The sequence below is a fragment of the Panthera onca genome, chromosome A3 (genome assembly GCF_046562875.1).
Source record: "Panthera onca isolate mPanOnc1 chromosome A3, mPanOnc1 haplotype 2, whole genome shotgun sequence".
Classification (NCBI taxonomy): Eukaryota; Metazoa; Chordata; class Mammalia; order Carnivora; family Felidae; genus Panthera; species Panthera onca.
The window spans coordinates 135227846-135249271 of record NC_138341.1 but is presented as its reverse complement, the minus strand read 5'-3'; the positions used below and the strand labels follow the sequence as shown (position 1 = coordinate 135249271).

The window sequence follows — 21426 nt, the reverse complement described above, 5'->3', positions numbered from 1 at the left end:
ATATAAGGTATTACTAATATATTACATATTAACATATTATATTAAAAACCCCAGCTCACCAAAACATTCGCTTCACAAATGAAAGTCAAGCCACCAGTACACGTGATCAACGACAGCCTCGTATCCAAAATAAGTGATAAACATAGTTAAGAAAAAGGCAGGTAGCCCAACAGGAAAACGGGCAAAGGTTCACAAAAGAGGATATCCAGATCTGTTCACATACATGTAAATAAATATGGAGAAAGGGGCTCAACGTCATCAACTGCAGGTCGTAACTGCAGATCAAGACCCACAGAGCGGATGCGGCCACCAGCCCGAGTGTCCGCTGGTGTAACCGCTTTGGAGACCGTCTGGCAGAAAATTCCTATGGGCACCTGCACACCCCGCGACTCAGCGATCGTTCTTCTGGGTCTAAACAGACCCGACAAACAAGCGTGCACAGAGGGTGCACCCTGGACACGGAGCGGAACGCTCACACTACCACCGGCAATAGCTCTGAGCTGCAAACATCTCCTCAAACCCCCATCAACAGAACGGGTGACTACACCGTGGATGTCACCCCCTTCTCCACACGCACACGCACACATTCTACGGTAACGAGAGCGAGTCCGGCGACGATCCGGGTGGATCTGACAAATGCAACGTAGAACTCAAGAAGCCAGACGCAAAAGAGTAAATACGGTAGGTTTAAAAAAAAAAAAAAAAAAAGTACAAAAGTAGGCAAAACCAATCTGAAGAGCTAGCGGTCAGGACAGCGGTTCCCTGGGTGGGGACAGGAAGGACAGGAAGGGCACGCGGGAGCTCCTGGGGTGCTGGCGGGTCTTGATCTCAGTCCTGATTACAGGAGAATACTCACTCTGTGAAAATTCCTTGAGCTCCGTAATTCTAAGCGCCCTCCTGGACGCGTATTCTGCTTCAATAAAAAGTCCGCATGCCAGGCACTGCGCTGATGCGTTTTACTACACCCGGTAAACAATAAACTCAATTTACGTCTCTCTAAATTTTTCTGATCTTTGGGAACATAGATTTTTTTATTTTTCACAGTGAAAACGAGCACGTACGTGCCAGTTTTTATTTAAGAGTTGTCACTGTTGGCATCATTCACTACCTTTGTTTTTAATACTGCTGAAGAACACGCCAAAAAAATGGCAACGATTCTGGCACGCTCACTCCAGCACACTCTTGGATGTTTCCGCTTGAACTGAAAAATTCCTGACTGGCCTCATGTTGCCTTTCAAGTGTGTATTTGGGTAACTGCTATTTACAGTCCAGGAAGGCACTACACGTCGTGACTTCAAACGCTGAAGTGAAGGGACTGGATGTGGGGCTGGAGATCGGCGGGCCAGTGGCCCTCTGTGGTGGCAGATGGCCTCGGCAATACTCACATAAAATCCAGACCCTGAACCAACTAAAACCATCGAAGAATAAAGATAAGAACCACCCCAGCAACTGGGCAACCAGGGGTCTACATGCCAGTGTGTGACCCCACCTGCTGGTGCGGGGCCCCACACGCCAGCTGTCGGGGTCGCGGGGGCTGTCTGCGGCTTCCGCATCCCAGGGCTGGGGGCCCGTCCCTGCCTGGCCGTGCTGGGTGCTGCACTCCCCGCTCCCTCCTCTACACGACGGCCAAGTGCCCTTCCGGCCTCAGTGACCTCTGACCTCACACCGTCGACGGATCTGGACGAGTAAGTTCACCGTGCCCCGTCAGCCTTCTCCTGGTCACCTGCAAGTCTGACGCGTCCGGCTAACGTGAACCCCAGGTCCCTGCAGAGCTTGACCCGTCCAGTCTCACCTCCTCGGGGAGGCCCTCCCTGACCACCAGCGCACACGCCTTCCCTTCATCCCACACTACCGTTTCCCATCACTGCAGATCACCGGGAGGGATCTTACTCATATCTGTGCTCGCTGCCTGCCTGTCGAAGCAGAAAGTGCGCTTCAGGAGAGCAGGGCCACGCCTGTCTTGTTCACCGCCGTCTCCCCTGAGCCAGGAACGGTTCTCAATAAATATTTTGATGAATTTGAATGAAATGAATAAACATAGATACAATCTGTAGAGGGTCCCCAAGGTATGCGGCAGCCTCCTTCCATCTAGCAGCATCATATTAACACTTCTGGAAAGGGAAGGGGGAGGGATGGGAAGGGGAGGTCTTACTTTTTACTCTCCTGGTATTAATTTTTGAGGGTTTTCTTACAGTGGAATCACACTTGAATTTCACTTCCCTTTATTGTTTTGTTCATCGTCGATGACTCTGGATGGCTAATTGAAACACATTTAGAGAGACAGAGCGCAGGACGACAGCTTCCAGGACCTCAAGGCCCTGAGCATTATTTATTCGGCAGCAACATTCTTTTGAGAGGGGTCGCAGTCATCAGGCAGGGGCTCTCCAGCAATGAGAACACGAGCTGAAACCCAGCCGCCACTTACATTCTCCAATCTCGTGCCACTGAGAACAATGTCAGAGACCAGACTATTCTATGTACGGAGGGAATTCTCGCCAGCCATGTAATTCTGTATTAGGTTGCTCTGCACAGAGGAAACCCATAAGGCACAGAGATACTCACTAATTTCTATAAAGAGTTCATTTATGTTTATTGCGTTTTTCGCGCTGGTCTCCACAAAAATCGCGTGGATGGAGTCGGCGTAGTCCTTAGCGTCTCTCTCCATGACTTCTCTGGAAGGCAACAATTACCCGGTAATTAACCAGATTTGTGATGACAAAGGATGTCATGAGCGGCTAGCGACTGAGCCCTGAAAACATGGTCCTCCCGATTACATCACTTATATGGTTCCACAGAACAAAACAAAACAGAACCCAGCAGTACGAGCAATCCAGCTATCTGATAGAACGGTCACAGAATGGCAAGGGGGGGTTTCCCTCCCCCCACCCCCCAAAGGAAAGTCCTCGCTTTGGGAATCGCGGAAGTGGTCCAGAGAAATTGCCAATAAATGCGCCTTCCTTAAGGTATACATGTTTTCCCCTATTCAAGTACCCTATGTCATGGGAACGGGGTGGGGGCTAGACTAACCTCAGATAACGTCAAGTATGATGTCACCTGTGCTTAAATAAAGCACACGCCCGTCTCTCTCTCTCTCTCTCTCTCTCTCTCTGTAATCTAATCACCCCCAAATGTCTGAACTCTTAATTTTTGTTGGAAACTTCAGGACTTCAACTGAACCAAAAGGAATTTTTCAATGTCAGAGATAAAATAAAAGCAAGATTCTTATATTGGATATTGCTCAGGAAGAAAAGGAACACATAATCAGCACCGTAATCTCCCGTTCTAATAACTTACCTGACGTCGATAAGATCACACTTATTTCCTGCTATGGCAACCACAATATTGGGCGGGCCATGCTGCCGGAGCTCCCTCACCCAGTTCTTTAATGTTGAAAATGTCTCCTGGAACATAAGAAAGGAAAGCGGCTGGAGGGCTAAGCAGCCAAAACAGGGGTTTCGGAACAGTCTAAGGAAAATGGAAAGTCTTACTTCTTTTGTGATATCATAAACAATTATAGCTGCAGCCGACCCTCGGTAGTACATGGGTGCTAAGGCACGAAACTGCGGAGAAGGGGGGGAAGAAACAACAAAATTGGGAAACGGGTTAAAGATGTTTTTTATTTGACTTTTAGGCCCATCATCCCTGCACAAAAGGTAATCTTTCTCTCAAGCCAAAGAAGATGACGTGATGCGTTAGAGCAGATGAACCGGTAATTACCAAAGGCAAAAAACCTTTAACGTAACGCTGAATGTCTCTCAGAAGATAGTTTAGAATACAGTTTTATAGGAATTAAATATGGTGCTATAAACAACTGTTTCAGCTAAAAAGGCTTCTTAATTGAACTCCGTGTTATAATCCCCGAATTCATTTGTTCAATAGTCCTTTACACTTTGGCTTGCAAAACTATCACGGAGATAAAAATAATGCCGTGAATCGTTCTCCAGAGAAGTGTCTGCGTTTGGGTGTCGTAAAGATAACCCTGTAATCTAAATGCTGATCGTACTACAGAAACGCGTCCGCGTTTGCATTCGCTACTCGGGGGACCCTGTAGCTTGCTTGTCTGATCCCTCTGCGCACGTGGCAGTTCCCAAACGCGGGCGCAAATCTCATTCCGTTTACGTGGATCTCACTGTCCCGCGCGGCCCCTCCCCACCCCTCGCACCCCCGGCCCCCGGCCCGGATAACCGCAGGGCCCCCTCAGCAGCCACCTCTCCCGAGGAGCGCGAGAGACGGAAAGTGGAACACGGGACGCTGCTTGCTGGGCATCTTGCTCAGCGGACGTGACGTTTACCTACAGCCGATCTTCGCTGTAGACCCCGACTTTGAAAGCTGAGCCCACCTACGGCTGACGCGATACCACTGTTCTCTGTTCTGGTGGCTCACCCCCAAATACAGGTGGGAGCCGTCGTCACAGCTGAGTATCTGGCACACGGTACAACTCACGTGCAGAATTACAGATTTTGCAACTTCTTTTCCAATGAGCTTAACCCTTGGCTTCTAAACTTTCAAGTTAATTTGAGTTTCGTACGAGAAAGTGAAACTCTGACTGCAAGCTCTGTGAGGGAAGAGCATGTCTGCTCAGTGTGCCATCTCATCTCTGGAGCCTGTGCCTGGCAGGCTGTCGGTGAGCACGAATCGGGGAGCGAGTGAATCGGGAACAGTTTCAGGATGAGGTGACGCGACCAGCTGAGCGCCAGACGGCACAGCCGGACGTATGAAGTGTTACTACGCTTTGGGAGAAAGATCTCTGCCTCCGGGGTGAAACCCTGACGACTTCTAAACAAACAGGTTCCGTTTGCGCGAGAAAATAACAAAAGCTGGTAAGGAAGAAAGCACTACGGAGCAGGAAGCTACGTTACCGGACGGAGAAGACCGTGGACTGGCTTCCACGGGGTGAGGCAGCACAGCGGGTGACGTGTTAGCTTCCCTTTCCAGTCCCTTCTTCCCTTTGTGCATTCGGTCATCCGTCCGCTGCTGTCACACACAGCGGACGCACAACGTTCTGCTAGTTCCAGGTGTGCGGCAGGGGACCTGACAAGTTTATGCGTCGTGCTGTGCCCCTGGTCAGGACGGCTGCCAGTCTGTCACTGCAATTACAGCACCACTGACCGACTTTTCCTGCCGCTCCTGCCCTCCTCGTGACTTCTTCATTCCGCTCCCCTTCACCCATTTTGCCCACCTCCCCACCCTGCTTCTCTCCCGCAATCACCAGTTTGTTCTCTGTATTTATGGATCTGTTTCTGCTTTTTTTTTTTAGATTCCACATATAAGTGAAATCATATGGTATTTGTCTTTCTCTGACTTATTTCCTCAGCATCATACTCTCTAGCTCCGTCCATATTGTTGCAGACGGCAAGATCTCATTTTTTTTAATGGCTGAGAAATATTCTATTGTTATGTGTGTGTACACACACACACACACACACACACATCTCTGTATCTGTTTGTCTATCAACGGACACATAGGTTGCTTCCATATCTTGGCTACTGTAAATAACGCTGCAATAAACAAGGGGTACATATAGCTCTTTGAATTAATGCTTTCACTTTCTTTGGTTAAACACTCAGTAGTGGAACTACCAGATCATACGGTGGTTCTAGTTTTACTGTTTGACGAAGCCCCACCCTGTTTTCCACAGTGGCTGCACCAGTTTGCATTCCCACCAACAGGGCACGAGGGCTCCTTTTTCTCCACATCCTCACCAGCACTTGTTGTTTCTTGTGTTTTTAGAGACTAGCCATTCTGACAGCTGTGAGATGATATCTCTTCGTGGTTTTGTGTTTCCCTGGTGACTGGTGATGTCGAGCATCTTTCTGTCTGTTGAGCACCTGTGTGTCTTCTTTGGAAAAATGTCTATTCAGTTCCTCTGCCCATTTTAAAATCAGATTATCTGTTACTGTTTTCTGGATGCTGAACTGTGTTAAGCTCTTTAAATATTTTGGGTATTAACCCCTTATCGGATATATAATTTTAGCTTTCGTTTTTAAGAGAAAAAAAATTTTTTTAATGTTCATTTATTTTTGAGAGACACAGACAAAGCGAGCCTGGGAGGGGCAGAGAGACAGGAAGACACAGAGTCCGAAGCAGGCTCCAAGCTCTGAGCCATCAGCACAAGAGCCCAACTCAGGGCTCGAACCCACGAACTGTGGGATCATGACCTGAACCGAAGTTGGACGCTCAACTGACTGAGCCACCCAGGTGTCCCTTAGCTTTCACTTTTGATGTATGATACTGGCAACAACCTTTATAAAGTTGTTGGGTTTTTGGTTTTCTTTTTAAATTTGTAAGGGTAAAATTCATGTAGAGAAATGCAAAGATCTTAACTTAGATAAAAGATCTTAAGTTTTGATAAAACGACCAATGTGTATGTATACATCTATGCAAACACCAAGCAAGATATAAAATATTTCTATCAATACGGAAAGTTCTTTAACGTCCCTCTTATCACACCCTTCTTTATTCCTGATAATCGCTCTTGTCTCCAAGTCTATTTCATTGGTATTTGTTGATGGCGATGTAACCACAATAATTTCCTTTTGCTTATGATTTACACAGAATAGGCTTTTCCATTCTCTTATTTTCAAGCTATGTTTTAACAGTGAAGGTAATCTTCTTACATCAGTAAGTACATTAAAGGTAAAGGAACTGAATATTCTGTTTAAAAGGCAGACGTTATCAGATTGCATCAAAAACCAGGCTTGAACTATGTGCTGGTTAGAAGGTCTCCCATTTTGCTATTTGTTTTAGATTTATTTCATTAAAAACACAATCCTGTTTTTCCTTTCATCCCCTCTTTTTTTCACTATTTTTAGCACTCAATTTTAACATCTTAATTTGCCCACTAGCCTTTTAGCTACACCTTCTTGTATTTAAAAAAAAAAAAAATTTTTTTTTTACATTTATTTCTTTTTGAGAGACAGAGCACAAGTGGGGAGGGGCAGAGAGAGAAGGAGACAGAATCCCAAGCAGGCTCCGGGCTCCGAGCTGTCAGCACAGAGCCCGACGCGGGGCTCGAACCCACGAACTGTGGGATCGTGACCTGAGCCGAAGTCGGACGCTCGACCGACCGAGCCACCCGGGCGCCCCACACACCTTCTTGTATTTTTAAGTGGTTGCTCTTGTGACTACAATACACGCTTTTTTCTCACTGTCTATTTAAGAGTTTAAAATGCGCCACCTCGCATAAAATATCAGGACCTTGCAAGAGTCTAATTTTTTAAATCCCATTGGTCTCTGTGCTGTCAAATATTCAAAGTCTACATGTACTAGAAGCCATACGATCCAACGTTAGGATGTTTACATTCATAGCCAGTAAATAAGAAAACAAAAGACAGGCTTTCCTCTTTACCCTTTCCGGCAGCCATTCTCACGGGGACGAGTTGCCACCCGGCGGTGCGTCCGTCTGGCCAGACAGACTCTCTGGGGCTGCGGCTGAGTCTTCTCTGCTCTTGTTCGTCTACAAAGGTCATTCCTTTGACTTCATATTTGAGAGAGAATTCTGGCAGACGGACATCTTTCTGCTCTCAGCCCTTTCAAGAAACCTTGTCCCACTGTCTTCCAGCCGCTGCTGTCTTGGTGACAAGCCGGGGCCCCCCGCGCACTGCTGTTCCTTGCGCACAGTGTGTCTACTGTCCTGATGCTTTCGAGGTGACCCTCTTTGACTCCGGTTTTCAGCAGTCTCTGTGGTTTCTTCGTACTGACAGGTCTGCCGGAACTTCCTGGATCTGTGAGTTGATGATGTGTTTCGCCAAATCTGGGAAATTTTCTTGGGAGGATCTTCTCCTTGTTTCCCCTGTCTCTTCACCACTGCTGGGTCTCTAGTTGCACAAATCAGGTTGTCTGGATCTGTCCCAGCAGTATGGAGACAGTGTTCGGACTTCCTGCTCTTTCTCTGTTCTGACTGGCTAACCTGTTTGCCACCCGTGCAGGGGAGTTTCTATCGTAGGCACTGCAGCTTTTCAGCTTCAGCATTTCTGTCGGTCTGATCCTTAGTTTCCTTTCTGTGTGAGGGTCCCCATGTGTAGTTAAGTCAGTAAGACTACTTTTCCTTGAAGTCTCTGAACATATTTAAACTATCTGGCTTCTATTAGCCCGTCTGAAGAGTGTTAAAATACCGGACACTCGCCCTGACGTTGGTTTTACACGTGGCGAGGGAGGGCCTACTTGGGCCTACTTGTGGTCTGGGACGTGGTCTCACCTGAAAGGCCTGGCCCTTCCGAGGTTCCAGCGGAAGCCCAGGGTGTCGTGCTGGCACTCCTCTCCAATAAGGCAGGACTGGACTCCACCTCCGGACTCTGCTTCTCCTGTGACGAGCAGGGGCCGAATCTCTGCTCAGCCTCGTCACCACTCTAGCTGTTGTTTTTCTGTCCAGTTCCTTAGCGTCTCCCCTGTGCATTTGCAACTGGGGGTCAAATGGAGGCTTGAGGGGAATTCATGAGCGGATTTTAGAGGTCGCTTCCTTGTTGGGTCCATCTTTTCTGGGATTTGCGCCCCCTTTTCCCCAGCGTCTCTAGCAGCATCAAACTCTGTCCTCAAATACCACAAGCTAAAAACCAGGGCTTTCTGTGTGAGTCCTGGCTACCTTGTGCTGCATGGTCTGGAGAGTGACCTCTGGGGAAAAGCTACAAAAAACATGAGCCTCACCGTGGCCATCCCTTCTGTAGTCCCTGACTACTTTCGGCAGTGCCTTCAGAATCGTTTTTTAATGTTTTGTCCAGAGTTTGTATATAGTTGTTGTCTCTGGGAGGGTTAGTCCCTTATAAGCCACTCTGCCGTTATTGACACTGAAACTCTTTCCACGACCTTTTGATGTAAAGAAAGAAAGTGGTGGTTTAAAAAGACACTCAGAGGACATCTGCACATCTCTGCTCCAAATCTGTCTCTGGATCAAGGTTGGCAAAACTTTTTCTGGAAAAGACCACGTAGTCAAGATTCTGGGCTTTGTGGGTCATTTGATCTCTGTCACAGCTACTCAACTCTACTACTAAAGAAATCTACTGAAAGCAGCTATGGACTACATCAACAAAAAAGTACGGTTGTATATCAATAAAACTTTACTTCCAGAAACAGGCAGCAGGCTGCATTGGTTGACAAGCCAGTGTCAACCCCAGCTCTAGCATGATACTCAGCTACTACACGTTTTCCGGATTTTAAAACAGGACAGTAACAGACTTTGTGCCTTCCTGGGGCTCTGACCTCTGGGAACGGTCATCAGGAGAATCCACATTAAGATTCCGAGTCATAAATCTAAGGACTGGACACAGCATCTATTAGATTGTGGTTCAGAAGCTTTCTTGGCAAAAGTATCTGAAATGTTTCTCCATTTCCGGGGTATTTATGGGATCTGTGGAGCTTGCGTGCGTGCTGCTGGCTCTGCCTCCATGCCACCGCTGACGTCCTTGTTAGTGAAGGATGACTGGTGGAGGGAGGTCACTTCAAATGAATTCACTTAGGATAGCAAATAGCGACACAAAGATCTGACAAAGGCACTCTCTTGAGAAAATAAATTTAAATTATGAAAACAAGTTTCACTTCATGTGATGTTAGGGAAAACATTGGGTTTATCATCGCAAGCACGAGCTAGTTTCCTGAACGAACACTGCATCGAAGTTGATTGAGGACCTGTGATTCTCCTGATGAAACAATATGCTAGCACAATACGATGTCTGTCTTTCATTTCATGCTCGACTCTCCTATCCTGTCATAAAAAGGAAATTTTCACAAAAATATCTGAGGACTCCATCAGCTTTTCCTAGGCTGCTCAACTCTTTGGTCCACAAATCATTATCTTCTGAAACACTTATATCATCATCCTTATCGGTATTTTCCTCATCATTTAACAAGATCCCTACTGTCCATGGTTTTGCATGACATTTGTGAAGTTCTCCAAAATCACTTTCGTTGATGTAATGAAATCAATTTGCAAATCAATTGCCACCGGACCATCAGAAAGACAATCCACCTGCCAAAACCATAGACAGCAACAGATGCGAGGGTCCAATGGGGAGGATGTCTGAAAGGTCGGTTCATCAGAAAGGATTCTCATTTTATGACGCCTTTTGGTTCCATGATGTACGTTACTACTGTAGAGAACTGAACAACACGTATGCAAATACCAGAACTTTATAATTTGAGGCATGCAATACTCACATGGTAACAGTAGGCAGAGGATCTGTCCTTCTCATCTGTGCAGATAGGGCTGGCAGTCAAATGACATAAGTCCACTGACATCAATATTGTGTGCCAGGCGCTGAGAGCACAGACGTGACACAGTCTCTGCCCACTAGGAGCTCACAGTCTAACAGAAGACACAAGTGAGGAAATCGACAATCCCGTGGACGGGGGCAATCAAAGACCGTGTGGGACACAAGGAAATACTCTGAAGAGTTCCTTCACTGATCGGTTCAACCAACGATCATCAGTGCTTTGTCAGGCACTATGCTAGGCCACGGGAACAGGGCAGTGAACAGGACACTGGTTCCGGCTCTTGTCAATCAAGTTCAGTAGACAGGTCATCTAACTGCAACCTGTAATGAGGGTCCTCAGGAAAATGAACAGGGGCAGTGATGGAGCACGCACTGGGGTCCTGCTTCGGTACAGGGGCTTAGGGAAAACTCTAGGGTGTGTCACTGAACCTGAGCCTAACAGGCTGGGCTGGCGGGCCATGTTCTGAGCAGAGGAAGAGAGTAGAAGGAGGCATGTACCTCAGGCCTGAGAGGCAAGGGCCCTGGGGCATTTGAGGAACTGAGTGGAGGCTAGTGGGCTGGAACTCGGCGGGTGAGAGGGTGGATGAGCCAGGAGGGGCACTGGGGCTAGAAGGCAGGGCAGGCCGTGCAGGACTTTGCAGGCCGCCATTTAGGCCTTGGCTACTGTGAGAGAAGCAGTGGGAAGCCACTGAAGGAAGAGAGTAGCGTCTGATTCCTGTTTTCAGAAGATCCCTCCAGGTCCTGTGAGGAGAAGTGACACAGGGTGGCAGGCTGGGAAGGGGGAAGCAGGGGACCAGTTAAAAGGCTACAGGGACCCTCTGTGAGTCACAGGTGGCTGAGAGCGGAGCGCTGGCAGGAGAGGTGGAGGGAGGTGACCGTATGTGACGTACACTCAGAAGACACAGCCGCCCGGCACGCGGAATGAGCAAAATGTGAGGGCAGCTGAGGAAGGACGCGTCCAGGGCGACTTCCAGACTCGGGTGTGAGCAACGGGGGCAGGCGGCAACGCGGTCACTTCTCTGAGAAGAGCAGGGATGCTAGGAAAGCCCCCCTTGAGGAGACATCAGAGGTGAGTTTGGAAGGCTGGATATGAGCTTTCTAGGCTCAAGTGGGAGGGAGGGTATTCCGAGCCGAGGGAACAACAGTGCACAGGGACGAGGGGAGGGGACCACATGGCATGGTGGAGGACCATAAGCAGTCTGGTCCCAAAGTTAAACTGGGGGGAAGTGACGAAAATGGAGTCTGGCCGAGTGTGGCACACTCAGGTCTTATAGGCCTCGCCCAGGACAAGCTGGCAGTCAGAGCGAGCCCACGGACGGGTCTCGTAGGAGGCTCACAGCACTTCAACCGTCTGTGGTCGGCTGTCAGATGTTTTGCTTTTCTTAAACCCCGTGCGGCCTGGCTGGCTTGGATGTCACTCCTGCCCCGTAGCTGGCGTTCCTCTCCCGACGGTCTCCCCGGCACGGGGTTCCACGGGGCGGCTCTCCCCAGCCCTGCCCGCCCGCCGCCCATCCCCTAAGCCAGCCCCCAGCTTCGGGTCAGGGGGAGGTAGACGTGCATCCCGGAGCAACCACCCCCACCGCAGAATCAATCACAAGTGGGGCAACAAGAGGCAGGCGAGCCAGCTAATTACAAAACTTCCAAGAACCTGCTATTATGGTAGCGGTAAGGGAGAGGCGGAAAGCGCTGTTATTCTTTTTTTATGTTCTAGAAAAAGGAGATGTTATCCATCATGGTGTATCCTAGGACAGGCTCTGATTCAAAGTATAATGGAATCTATATTCTAGCATGATTCTTTATGATGAGGGTTTTGCTGGATCATCAAATATATGGGAGGGGGTAATTGGAACTTGGGGATTCGGTGAAAGGTACATATATTATTGGTACGAAGAGCCACAGGCGTTCTCGGCTAACAGGACAGACGCCAGGGCCGTGTCTACAGAAACATTCACAAAGGCTACGGGAAGCCACGCTCGTGAAGGCTGGGAGAGTGATGGTTAGCAAAGGTCTAGCTGTCCTCACTGCTCCATTCTAGATGCACAACACAAACAGAGTAGGAGTGGGGAGTGGGAGATTAGGCAGACATAGCTCAGATGAGTGATTGGCCGCAGGGCACGACATCCAGCGTTAAAAAACAAACAAGAGAACGACAGAAGAAACCAAACAGAGCCAACTCAAGACGTGAAATCTGTACAAATGTATGGTGTCTACGTCTAGGACAACAGTAATGGCTTGTTTTGTCTTCCTCCATTTGTCTGTGACGACTCTTGTCAGATCTGTTAGCACACGCGGTATCTATGGCGTCTTAGATAAGACCGTGACGACAGACTATTTCTCCTGGTTACTTCTGCTACCCTTTTAAGAGCTTACAATAGCGCCGTGCATCCATCAGATGTTCTGTTTTGATAGTACTGCTTGAAAACAAAATTAAACAGCAGCTGAATGATGGGGTGGCTGCCAGAGGCCCGACAGGGAAATCAGACACGGAGCCCAGAGGGAAAACGAGGCAGCAGGGAAGTGTCTGTCCCCTTCCCTGCCTTCCCACCCCTGTCCGCCACGGGTGGGCCTCAGGAAATCCCATTCTGCACAGGATGCCCTGGCCCGGGCCCCACCCCCGGTTCAGGCTCTTCCTTACGCAGAGAACCATCTCGGACAATTTTATCGTCAGGCGTTTATTAACTGCCTATTGCTCAGCTCCGTGTTAGCTCATCCGTTTCACTTAAACCTCAAAGTTTATATGCTGTAAAGTTCCCTCTTTAGCTTTTAAAAGGCAGCTATAAATGAGATGTGCTTAACTCTCCCTTTCTACCGCTAATTCTTTTATATCTTTGCTAGAGGACGGAGCCCCAAATTACACACGATGCTCTGAGTGGGATTTTATCAGGCCTGTTAGTCAGCATTGACTCCGAGACACTAAAAAGTATAAAAATGCCCTCAGTGCCCATTATCACTTTCTCCATCAGTGGACTTTGTGGCTCTAATTGAAAAGAAAAAGGCTGGCCCACGCAAATGGAAATAAATGCGTCTCTGGTGCGCAGGAGAGAAGTGAGTGACGTGGAACGATGGGGACAACGACACTTTGGTCGGAGCTTTACTGTGGGCCTCAGAAGAACACATAGTAAATTAAAGGGCAACTTACTCGTTCTTGTCCAGCTGTATCCCAGATTAGGAATTTGTGTAGCTCATTTTGGTACTGGACAGTCTTGGTCATAAAAGATGCCCTATAAAGAGAGACCTAAATGATCAGAATACTTTTATTTAGAAATAAAATACTTTTATTTAAAGCACGACGCCAGCCCCAGTTGGAAACATCACTTAGACTTAAGCTCACACTCCCGCTCCACCCCATCCCCTAATCGTGGTCCTCTCTGGAGTATTTATGGGAGGCTCGGGCGCTAGCTGCATATGCTGGGTCAAAAGAAAGCATTCGGCACATCTGCCCCAAAGAGTTCCTTGGTTTGGGATCGCCTAAGCTCCTTATCCAAAGAACCCAGAGACGGTCTGGTAATCTAGATATGGACCTCCCTTGCAAACTACACAGAAGCTGTTATGAACAAACATGGTATCGTGGGAAAACTTTCTAGAAAAACCCGTGTGTCCAGGAAGCGAGCGCACTAATACAAACAGGCCGTTGCGGTTTGTGCTCCCCATTCCCCAACCACACGACTATACAAGTAGCTGAGTGAGAGGTAGTGCAACGCTAGAGTTAATAAAATTAAGGTGCCAAACAAGGAGCAAGAGGATGGCCGAAGAAATGATGACCCTGGGGGCCACTTCTGAGTTCCAGCTGACCGGCGGGCCACACCAGCCCTCTGGGCCTGACCCCGCCCTCGATGGGGAAGGAGGGACGGTGGGTAGGTCTCTCCCTCTGAGAGACCACTCTGCCCCAAGGCCTTGGAAGGTCCCTAGCGTTTGGGGGTCTTCCCCTCTTTGGAGATCCTGTGAGGAGCCACGGTGGCCCAGAGCGTATGCCTGGACACTCCGGGGGCTCCTGGACACAGGCTCAAAGTCCTGGGGCTGGGCTCAGCTCCAATGTTATCTTCTACCCGCGTCTCAGGCAGACAGCTCCCTCCTGGGAAGTCCTTTGTCCCCCAGGCTCCTCCACGTGGCCTATCAGGCTGCTGGCAGAACCCAGAAATGATTATGCCTTCTTTTGTACTGGATAACAAGCCTTCTGGGGCCGAGGGCCAAGTCGTACTCTTAGAATCCTACCCTAATCATCTTAATCAGGACATGAATGCGATGGCTAGGCATTTTCAAATACACAGGATGTCTGAAATACTTTTTGAGATTCAAGTTAATTGTCCAAGTTCTTTAAGAAAGTGCAAGCTGAAATCCATAGAATGACTTTCTGAAGAATCACTGAGTTTAGAGAAGTATCAGAATCCTTAGTTTTAAAAACTTAAACTCTAATACAATGAATGCCTGGCAATATTTATATCAGTTTATGGTTTAGCAAGCAGCCTCTGGAATAGTGACTGTGATGAGGAAGCAAGATCACATTTATTGGACAGGTACTATTTACTGGATATTTATTTACTGGAAATTTACCCCTTGGTATCCTTAGTAAAGTGCTTTATGCATAGACGGTGCTCGATAAATGGTTATCGTATCAAAAACTTCTGACGACCCACCATGATTAAATCAGGATGTGCGACGTGATCTCTCACTTAGGAAAGATCTGAGCATTCAAAAAGCAGTGTTTCTTGTGAAGATTAAATGCTATGAGGCATGGGGAAGTGCTTTGTAAATTGTAAAGCACTACACCCATACAAGGTATTATCATTATTATTTAAAGGCAGCTCCAGGAAATGTTTTAGTTTAGACTCTGCAATTAGTCCTAAAAGCTTACAGCTCAACTCTCCATCAATTACGGCTGTGGTGTTACATTTAAGAGTGACAACAGGCATCCAAGAGGCCTGTGAACAGAACCAATGCACCCAACACATCCATTTTGGCCGCTCAAAGAGCAAGAGAAGAAATATGCTTCAAGGAGACAAAAAGACGAGAAAGGTATACGCAACAATTAAAAGGGAATGTTTCATTCCAGAATCAGAATTCCCCAAAGTTCAACCCATCCGCCAACGATTTCTCCTTTAACGAATACACGGGTTCACTACTCAGACAGGTGAAAGACACGTAAAATGGCAGCTGCGATGCAACATAAGAATCTGACAGATTAAATCCAACTTCCTGTCTGACCCGAGACCACTCTCCCAGCTCCCCACGGTCGTCACTCTTGACACACCTCCTTCTTGTCTACACGGAGCTCTGGCGAGTCAACTGAGCTCTGCAAGCTCAACTTAGGTCTTCTTGCAGCCACATCTGCTGGCTCCTTGTTCTTCGTGTCTGTAGGAATCTCATCTGTCCTTCTGTCTCGACCACCCAGAAAAGTCTCCGGGCTTTTTCTTACGAGAAGCGAGCACATTGGAAAGGGCTCGACAGCGCGAATGCAGCGTCTCATTCATCGCGAACACCCACTGATGGCGCACCAGAAGGTCGCCCCCAGCACCCCAGGCCCACCAGATGCTGGGCACTCAAGGAGCGGACATTTCAAAGCACATATGACTTCCTAGCCCACAGCAGCTCCAGAGCCTGCCCTTGAGGCCTGGATCACATCTGCAACAAACACGTTAACGCTTAGTTCATCACACCCCTTTGGTCTACTGTCTTTGTTATCACTGAACATACTTACAATCCCCAGTGTGCTGGGGGGTGCAGGCGGCGCTGAGTTACAACCCCTGCCCCTTACAGTCTGAAGACAAGAGAGAAGCAAAGAAACGAACTCTGACATAGCGACAGTGTCTGAGCAAGCACCCTTTGGGAAGACCCTCTTAGGGCATCCTTTGACGTCTGTCTTAGGAGAGACAGTGGGGGGGGGGGGGGAGTTATACCAGGGGGCCAGAGGCAGGAGATGGAGGGAGGGGTCTGATGTGGATGAGATTCAAGGAACTAAAGGAGTGGATGGATGGGACGGGCCTCAGAAGTCAACCGGAAGTGGAGGGCCCCAGAGAAGAGAGGGTGGCTGGGGAGGTGACCTGGCCTTCCACTCTGAATGAGTCTCGTGTGACTATCATCTCCGGGCCCAGAGCTGCTCCCTCCCCTCCAGCCGAGGCGACCCGGGATTCCCTAACCAGTGCAAGCAAGGTCTGGGGTCTGCCCTCACAGTCCCCGGCTTTCTCACTGCTCTGGCTCTGCTGCTGTCCTTCGAACCAGCACACAGGAATGACATCGGCCTATCAGAGTTCGACTGTGGCTTCGTGTGACTTACAAATCAGGGAGTGGTTTTTCCTGTCTCCCGATCCATCTCTAGCTAGTGTGGGGCGCGCACCATTCTCGAATGGACCAGACAGACGCGCAGCTGCATCCCCGGCCACGGGCACCAAGTTGAATGTGCCAAATCCCAGAGGAGAGGGAGGGGGTGAACCGGGGCCAGAGACCCAGCCCCCTGGTCACAAAGGTAACTGCGTTTGGTTCTAATGTCCGTGAGTGCAGGCACACGTCCACAAGCACACGCGCCCGCTCACCCACACGGACGCCCACGGAGAGGTACCGAACTCCCCGCCTGGCTAGCACCAGAAAAGCTGAAGCCAGTCACCGGAAGGAGGGGCTCCCTTTCCCCGGGAGGCCAGTAAGTGCCGTGACAGTCTGGCCAGCCAAGTCAAGTCACGCTGCCCGGTGCCTTTCCAGGCCTGCGTGCTCCCAGTCAGGTCCCCTAAGGGTCCCATATGCTGACACCAATCCACGAGGAGCACCCAAATCCGCTCCCAACTTAACCTTGTATCTCCGTGGGTGAAACAAAGGTTGTGGTACAGGCGGAAGCAGGGAAGGGCCGAGGGCCCCAAGCAGCCCCTACACCTGGTCCCCTCCGGCGGGGGGCGGGGGGTTGGGGGGTGGGGGGACTGCCTTGCTGGAGGAGAGCCTCAGAGCTGCGTGGACCAGTGTGGAGACTGTCCTTTTAGAGCTGCGCCACCTCTGTGGCCTCTCGTTCCACATGGCAATTACTCCTAATTACTCCCCATGATTTGCTGTGACTACCTTCCAGTCCCCTCCACCCCCGCTCCACTCCCTTTCGGGCAGCAGCTTGGTTCGGCCTTCTCAGAGACAACAAAGGGCATAAGCCCTCAGTCCCCCAAAGTGTTCCCCAGTCAACCCTCCCAGCTTGAGAATAAACACACTGCCATTCACACTGGCTGTGACTTCCGTCTTTCTCACCTCGGCGGCGTCAGAGAGGTCTTTTCTGTCGCCCGGTCTGGCACATCCTGTCCGGGCCGCTGCAGCCACGTGGTCTTCTGCTCCCCGTCTCAGATCCTTCCAACCGTTCCTGCTTCTGCCTTCACACTGGCGGCCCCTTTTCCTGCAGTACTCTTCCCCCAGCTGACCCATGGCTAGAGTCCTTCTTCTTCCCACCTCAGCTCAATTGCCAATGATCCCAGAAGCCCGCGCAGTGCCCCGAAACCAGGCAGCTTCCGCCCTGCAAACTGCACCCCACCCCGCTTGTCTCCAGGACGCCTACTACCTATCTGTGCGCCACGTCCGACTGGCTTGTTTGCGGGTTGTTTTTTGTTTTAATTTGCCTGTGCAATGTCTGAGTCCCCTGAGGAAAATGTAAACCCAGTTCAGGGGCCTCGTTGTAGCTCCTTCTCTGTAACGGGGGTATCTTCCTCACCTCCCCCCTAGATTTCGGACAAAACATTTACCGCGTTGCCATAAACCACCCTGCCATCCATCACTTCACCAGGACCAGGGCATCTTGGCCCAGCACTTCGGAAGTGCGGGGAGAGCTGAAATTACAGGGGACCCCGGCCCTTCAACCGCAGCCAGGTGAGCGCCCTCGCGGACGGGGGGCATGAGGCTCGACAGCACAGGGCTGACTCTGCCCGGGAAGTCCTCCCTGCCCACTCGTGCTCAGCCACAGGCACTCAGCTCTGTGCCAGCAAACAGGCAATCCTGGGGGGGGGGGTCGTCGCGAAGAATTACGGTGCCCTCCTCCACTGGGACCTCTGGGGTCCTGCCGAGGAGAAAGCGGTGGCTCTCTACGGGCTCTTTCTGCTGCTGCTTCATGTGTGGAGTCGGGAGCTCTCCCCCACCTCTCCTCTCTTCCCCGGAGCCCCCCAAGGGCCTCTTCATTACAACGGGCATCTCTGTTGATTTGTGACCGTCTGAAATCTTGGCCTATCACACCTGTGAGAGCTAGTTCTTCCTCTTCAGCCTTTGGGTTTGATTAGCCTACGCAGCGGTAACACCCGGACTTAGGGCCAGACCCGGGGTGGGGGGGGGGTGTCGCCCGTGTCTCCCCCAAGTGACCCCGGCGGAGCCCCGGGCTGGCCCTGGGGCAGAAGGTCTCCTGCATGACTCACCCCAACGAACCCCTCCCCGAGATTCACATTTTTCTCTGTTGACGACAGCACTTTTGTACACGTGATCAAGCCTCGCCGAACCGTAAACGACCCAGATACTTCACCACCGTGTCACACGTACAGGGAACACAGGGCTTACTCCACACGCCGCGCAACAGCACCAAACTCGGCGTGCTCCATCGGAACGCCGTGTCTGCCTTCCACAGGACACGGACTGGTCGGCAACTGCTCTTTGTCCTTTGTTACTTGCATCCGGTTTTGCAGAACTGTCTGGTTCTTCATTTTATATTTGATCTATACTTGAACCTTAACCCCCGAGATAAATTCCCAAATTGGACCCTAATCTTGGAGCAGGACTACGACAATTTGTCCCTCCCATCGCCACTCACGCTGCAGGATCGCTCCTCTCGCCTTCAAGTGAAATGATGCGGACGGTCTGATAACTTCAGTATCTTGCTTTTTGAAAAACAGGCAATGGCTTCCTGCCATCCAAATGATACATTTTTATTTTCCAGCCTGCCATTCACTTGTCTGATAACCTTATTTTTCACTACTAAACCATCTCTCTTCACTCTGCTAGGCAGATCTTATTACCTCTTTAATCTAAAATCCCCACCAGCATTATTTCCTAAAGCTAGAATGCCTTTCATATACTTCTCCATTTTTCATGACATTCTAAAAATACGACTTCTCTGCACACCAAGTAGTCGTGATCTTTGGTCGGAGTACGTGTTCCCAATGAGAATACTTGCCACGAGGTATCTCAAAAGTGCCTTTAACTGGAGTAGACTCGGTTAGCGCTCTCGGCACACGGGCGTGCCCGCCACCACATTCCCATAGCTCTTTTGACTGCCAGCCCCTTTCTTGGAATGGCATGCGGGAGGCTCATCCCTATGATGCTATGTGGTGCCTCTGAAGGATGAGCAACTCAATGTGTCTCAGCCGACTCTAGATTTCACGCAAACAATGCTCGGATCTCCGGGTATAGTCATAGAAAGGCCACTGATGCGCCAAGATTGAGACATGAGAAACCCGAAGTACATGCAACTTAGCAGTTCCTCTAGCGGACACACCGGGGGTCTCGGAAAGAGCTGCGGAAGGTGCAAGGCACTCGATGGGTGCTCGGTGGGGATTGAGTGGATGGAAGGGCACGTGCGTCTCCTGTTAGCGTGGCTTCCAAGAGCCAGAAGTCTCTGAGTATACTTGAGTTCAGTGACTTAAGTGGGCTCTGCGGTCAGGACTATCTCTAACCGCTCCTTCAAACACTAGTGTCTCTTAGGCTGACGAGGTCTAAGGGTTACGACCCCCCCCGCGTGGTTCTTCCTTCTTGGCAGTCACTGCACAGCGTGGATGGTTTGCTCCACAGGTCCGCCGTCACCCTAAGCAAATCCCTTAGGGCTTTCTATACTTTTGTCATTTTAACAACTTTTGAAAAAATATTTAAAACCAAGGAAAACACTACTTTATTATTTTTTTCTAAATTTCTAATGTTTTTATTTATTTTGGAGAGATGGAGAGAGAGAGAGAGAGACAGAGCGTGTGCTAACAGGGTAGGGGCAGAGACAGCAGGAGAGAGAGAATCCCAAGCAGGTTCCACACTATCAGCACAGAGCCCGATGGGGGGCTTGACTCCACAAACTGTGAGATCATGACCTGAGCTGAAATCAAACCGAACACTTAACCGACTGAGCCACCCAGGCACCCAGGAAAACATTACTTTAAACATAAAGCTAACTAAATTTAGTAACAATTTAGCCTCCTCTTTCCTAAGTTTGTCAAGAAGAACTTACAGTAATATAAAAGCTTCCATATCATAAACAATAAAATCAACAATAACAGTGATGAAGCTAGCTATCCTGACAGGGTTCAGTGTTCTTTACTATCAAGGATTTTCATGCCCTTTTTTTTTTTTTTTTTTAAAGATTACTTATTTTGAGAGAGAGAGAGAGAGACAGAGAGAGAGACAGAGAGAGAGAGAGAACGCATGCATGCACGCACGAGCAGGGGAGGGGCAGAGAGAGGGGGAGAATCCCAAGCAGATTCTGTGAGGGGCCCGATCCTGTGAACTGTGAGATCATGACCTGAGCCGAAATCAAGAGTCAGATACTCAACTGACTGAGCCACCCAGGCACTCCAGGGGATTCTCATACTTTTACACATGTGACCCATTCAGTCCTTACTGTGCGTCTCTGAGTTGGGTCTGACTCTTCCTCAGCAATTTGCAGACAAGACATGGGGGGACACAGCCAGTGAGTGGCACGGCTAGGATCCTTGGCCAGGTGGCCAGGCCCCTGACCCTGTCCTCGGAAGCACGGCCCTGCGGTGCTGTCTTGCACTGGGTCTACTCCCTCAGACACGTGGCCTTCTACCACACGGCAGGAATACTGGGCAGGCCACGTGAGTGTACCTCCGTCCCTGCCCCCAGGAGGCTCACGGCGGGAGGACCGGTCAGGTGAACGGATAATTACAAGGCAGATATCCTGGGAGATCCTGAAGGGCAGAGTTGTGGGGGTACAAAGGGAAAGCCAAATCTACCCAGGAAAGCGGTGATGCCAGGTGTGGGAGGCTGAATAATGCTTCTACCCCCGCAGAATGTCCACACCCCAATCCCAGAACCTGTGATTATGTTACCTTCCGTGGCAGAAGGGATCTTGCAGATGTGGTTAAGAATCTCGCGATGGGGCGAAGATCCTGGATGATCCTGATGGGCCCAACGAAATCACAAGGCTCCTTCTAAGGGCCGGAGGAGGCGGGGCCGGGGGAGAAGGCGATGTGAAGACGGAGGCGGAGACCAGGACAATGTGTCCTGAAGGCGGATGGGCAAACGAACCCCAAACTAAGGCAGCCACCAGAAACTGAC

At 49.8% G+C, this 21426-nt stretch overlaps 1 protein-coding gene across 3 annotated transcripts in view; it reads right to left on the bottom strand.

Annotated features, from left to right (window-relative positions):
• Window positions 1-21426, bottom strand: part of RAB22A (RAB22A, member RAS oncogene family) — a 56934-nt gene that overhangs the window by 9199 nt on the left and 26309 nt on the right. For 2 of the 3 annotated variants that reach the window (XM_060621087.3, XM_060621090.3), the window contains exons 3-6: window positions 13346-13427; window positions 3489-3560; window positions 3295-3401; window positions 2563-2672 (exon numbers count right to left, since the gene is read on the bottom strand). In XM_060621087.3, the coding sequence (XP_060477070.1) occupies window positions 2563-2672; window positions 3295-3401; window positions 3489-3560; window positions 13346-13427 (371 nt within the window). The remainder of the gene's footprint in view (window positions 1-2562; window positions 2673-3294; window positions 3402-3488; window positions 3561-13345; window positions 13428-21426) is intronic. The other variant, XM_060621097.3, reaches the window with a different exon arrangement.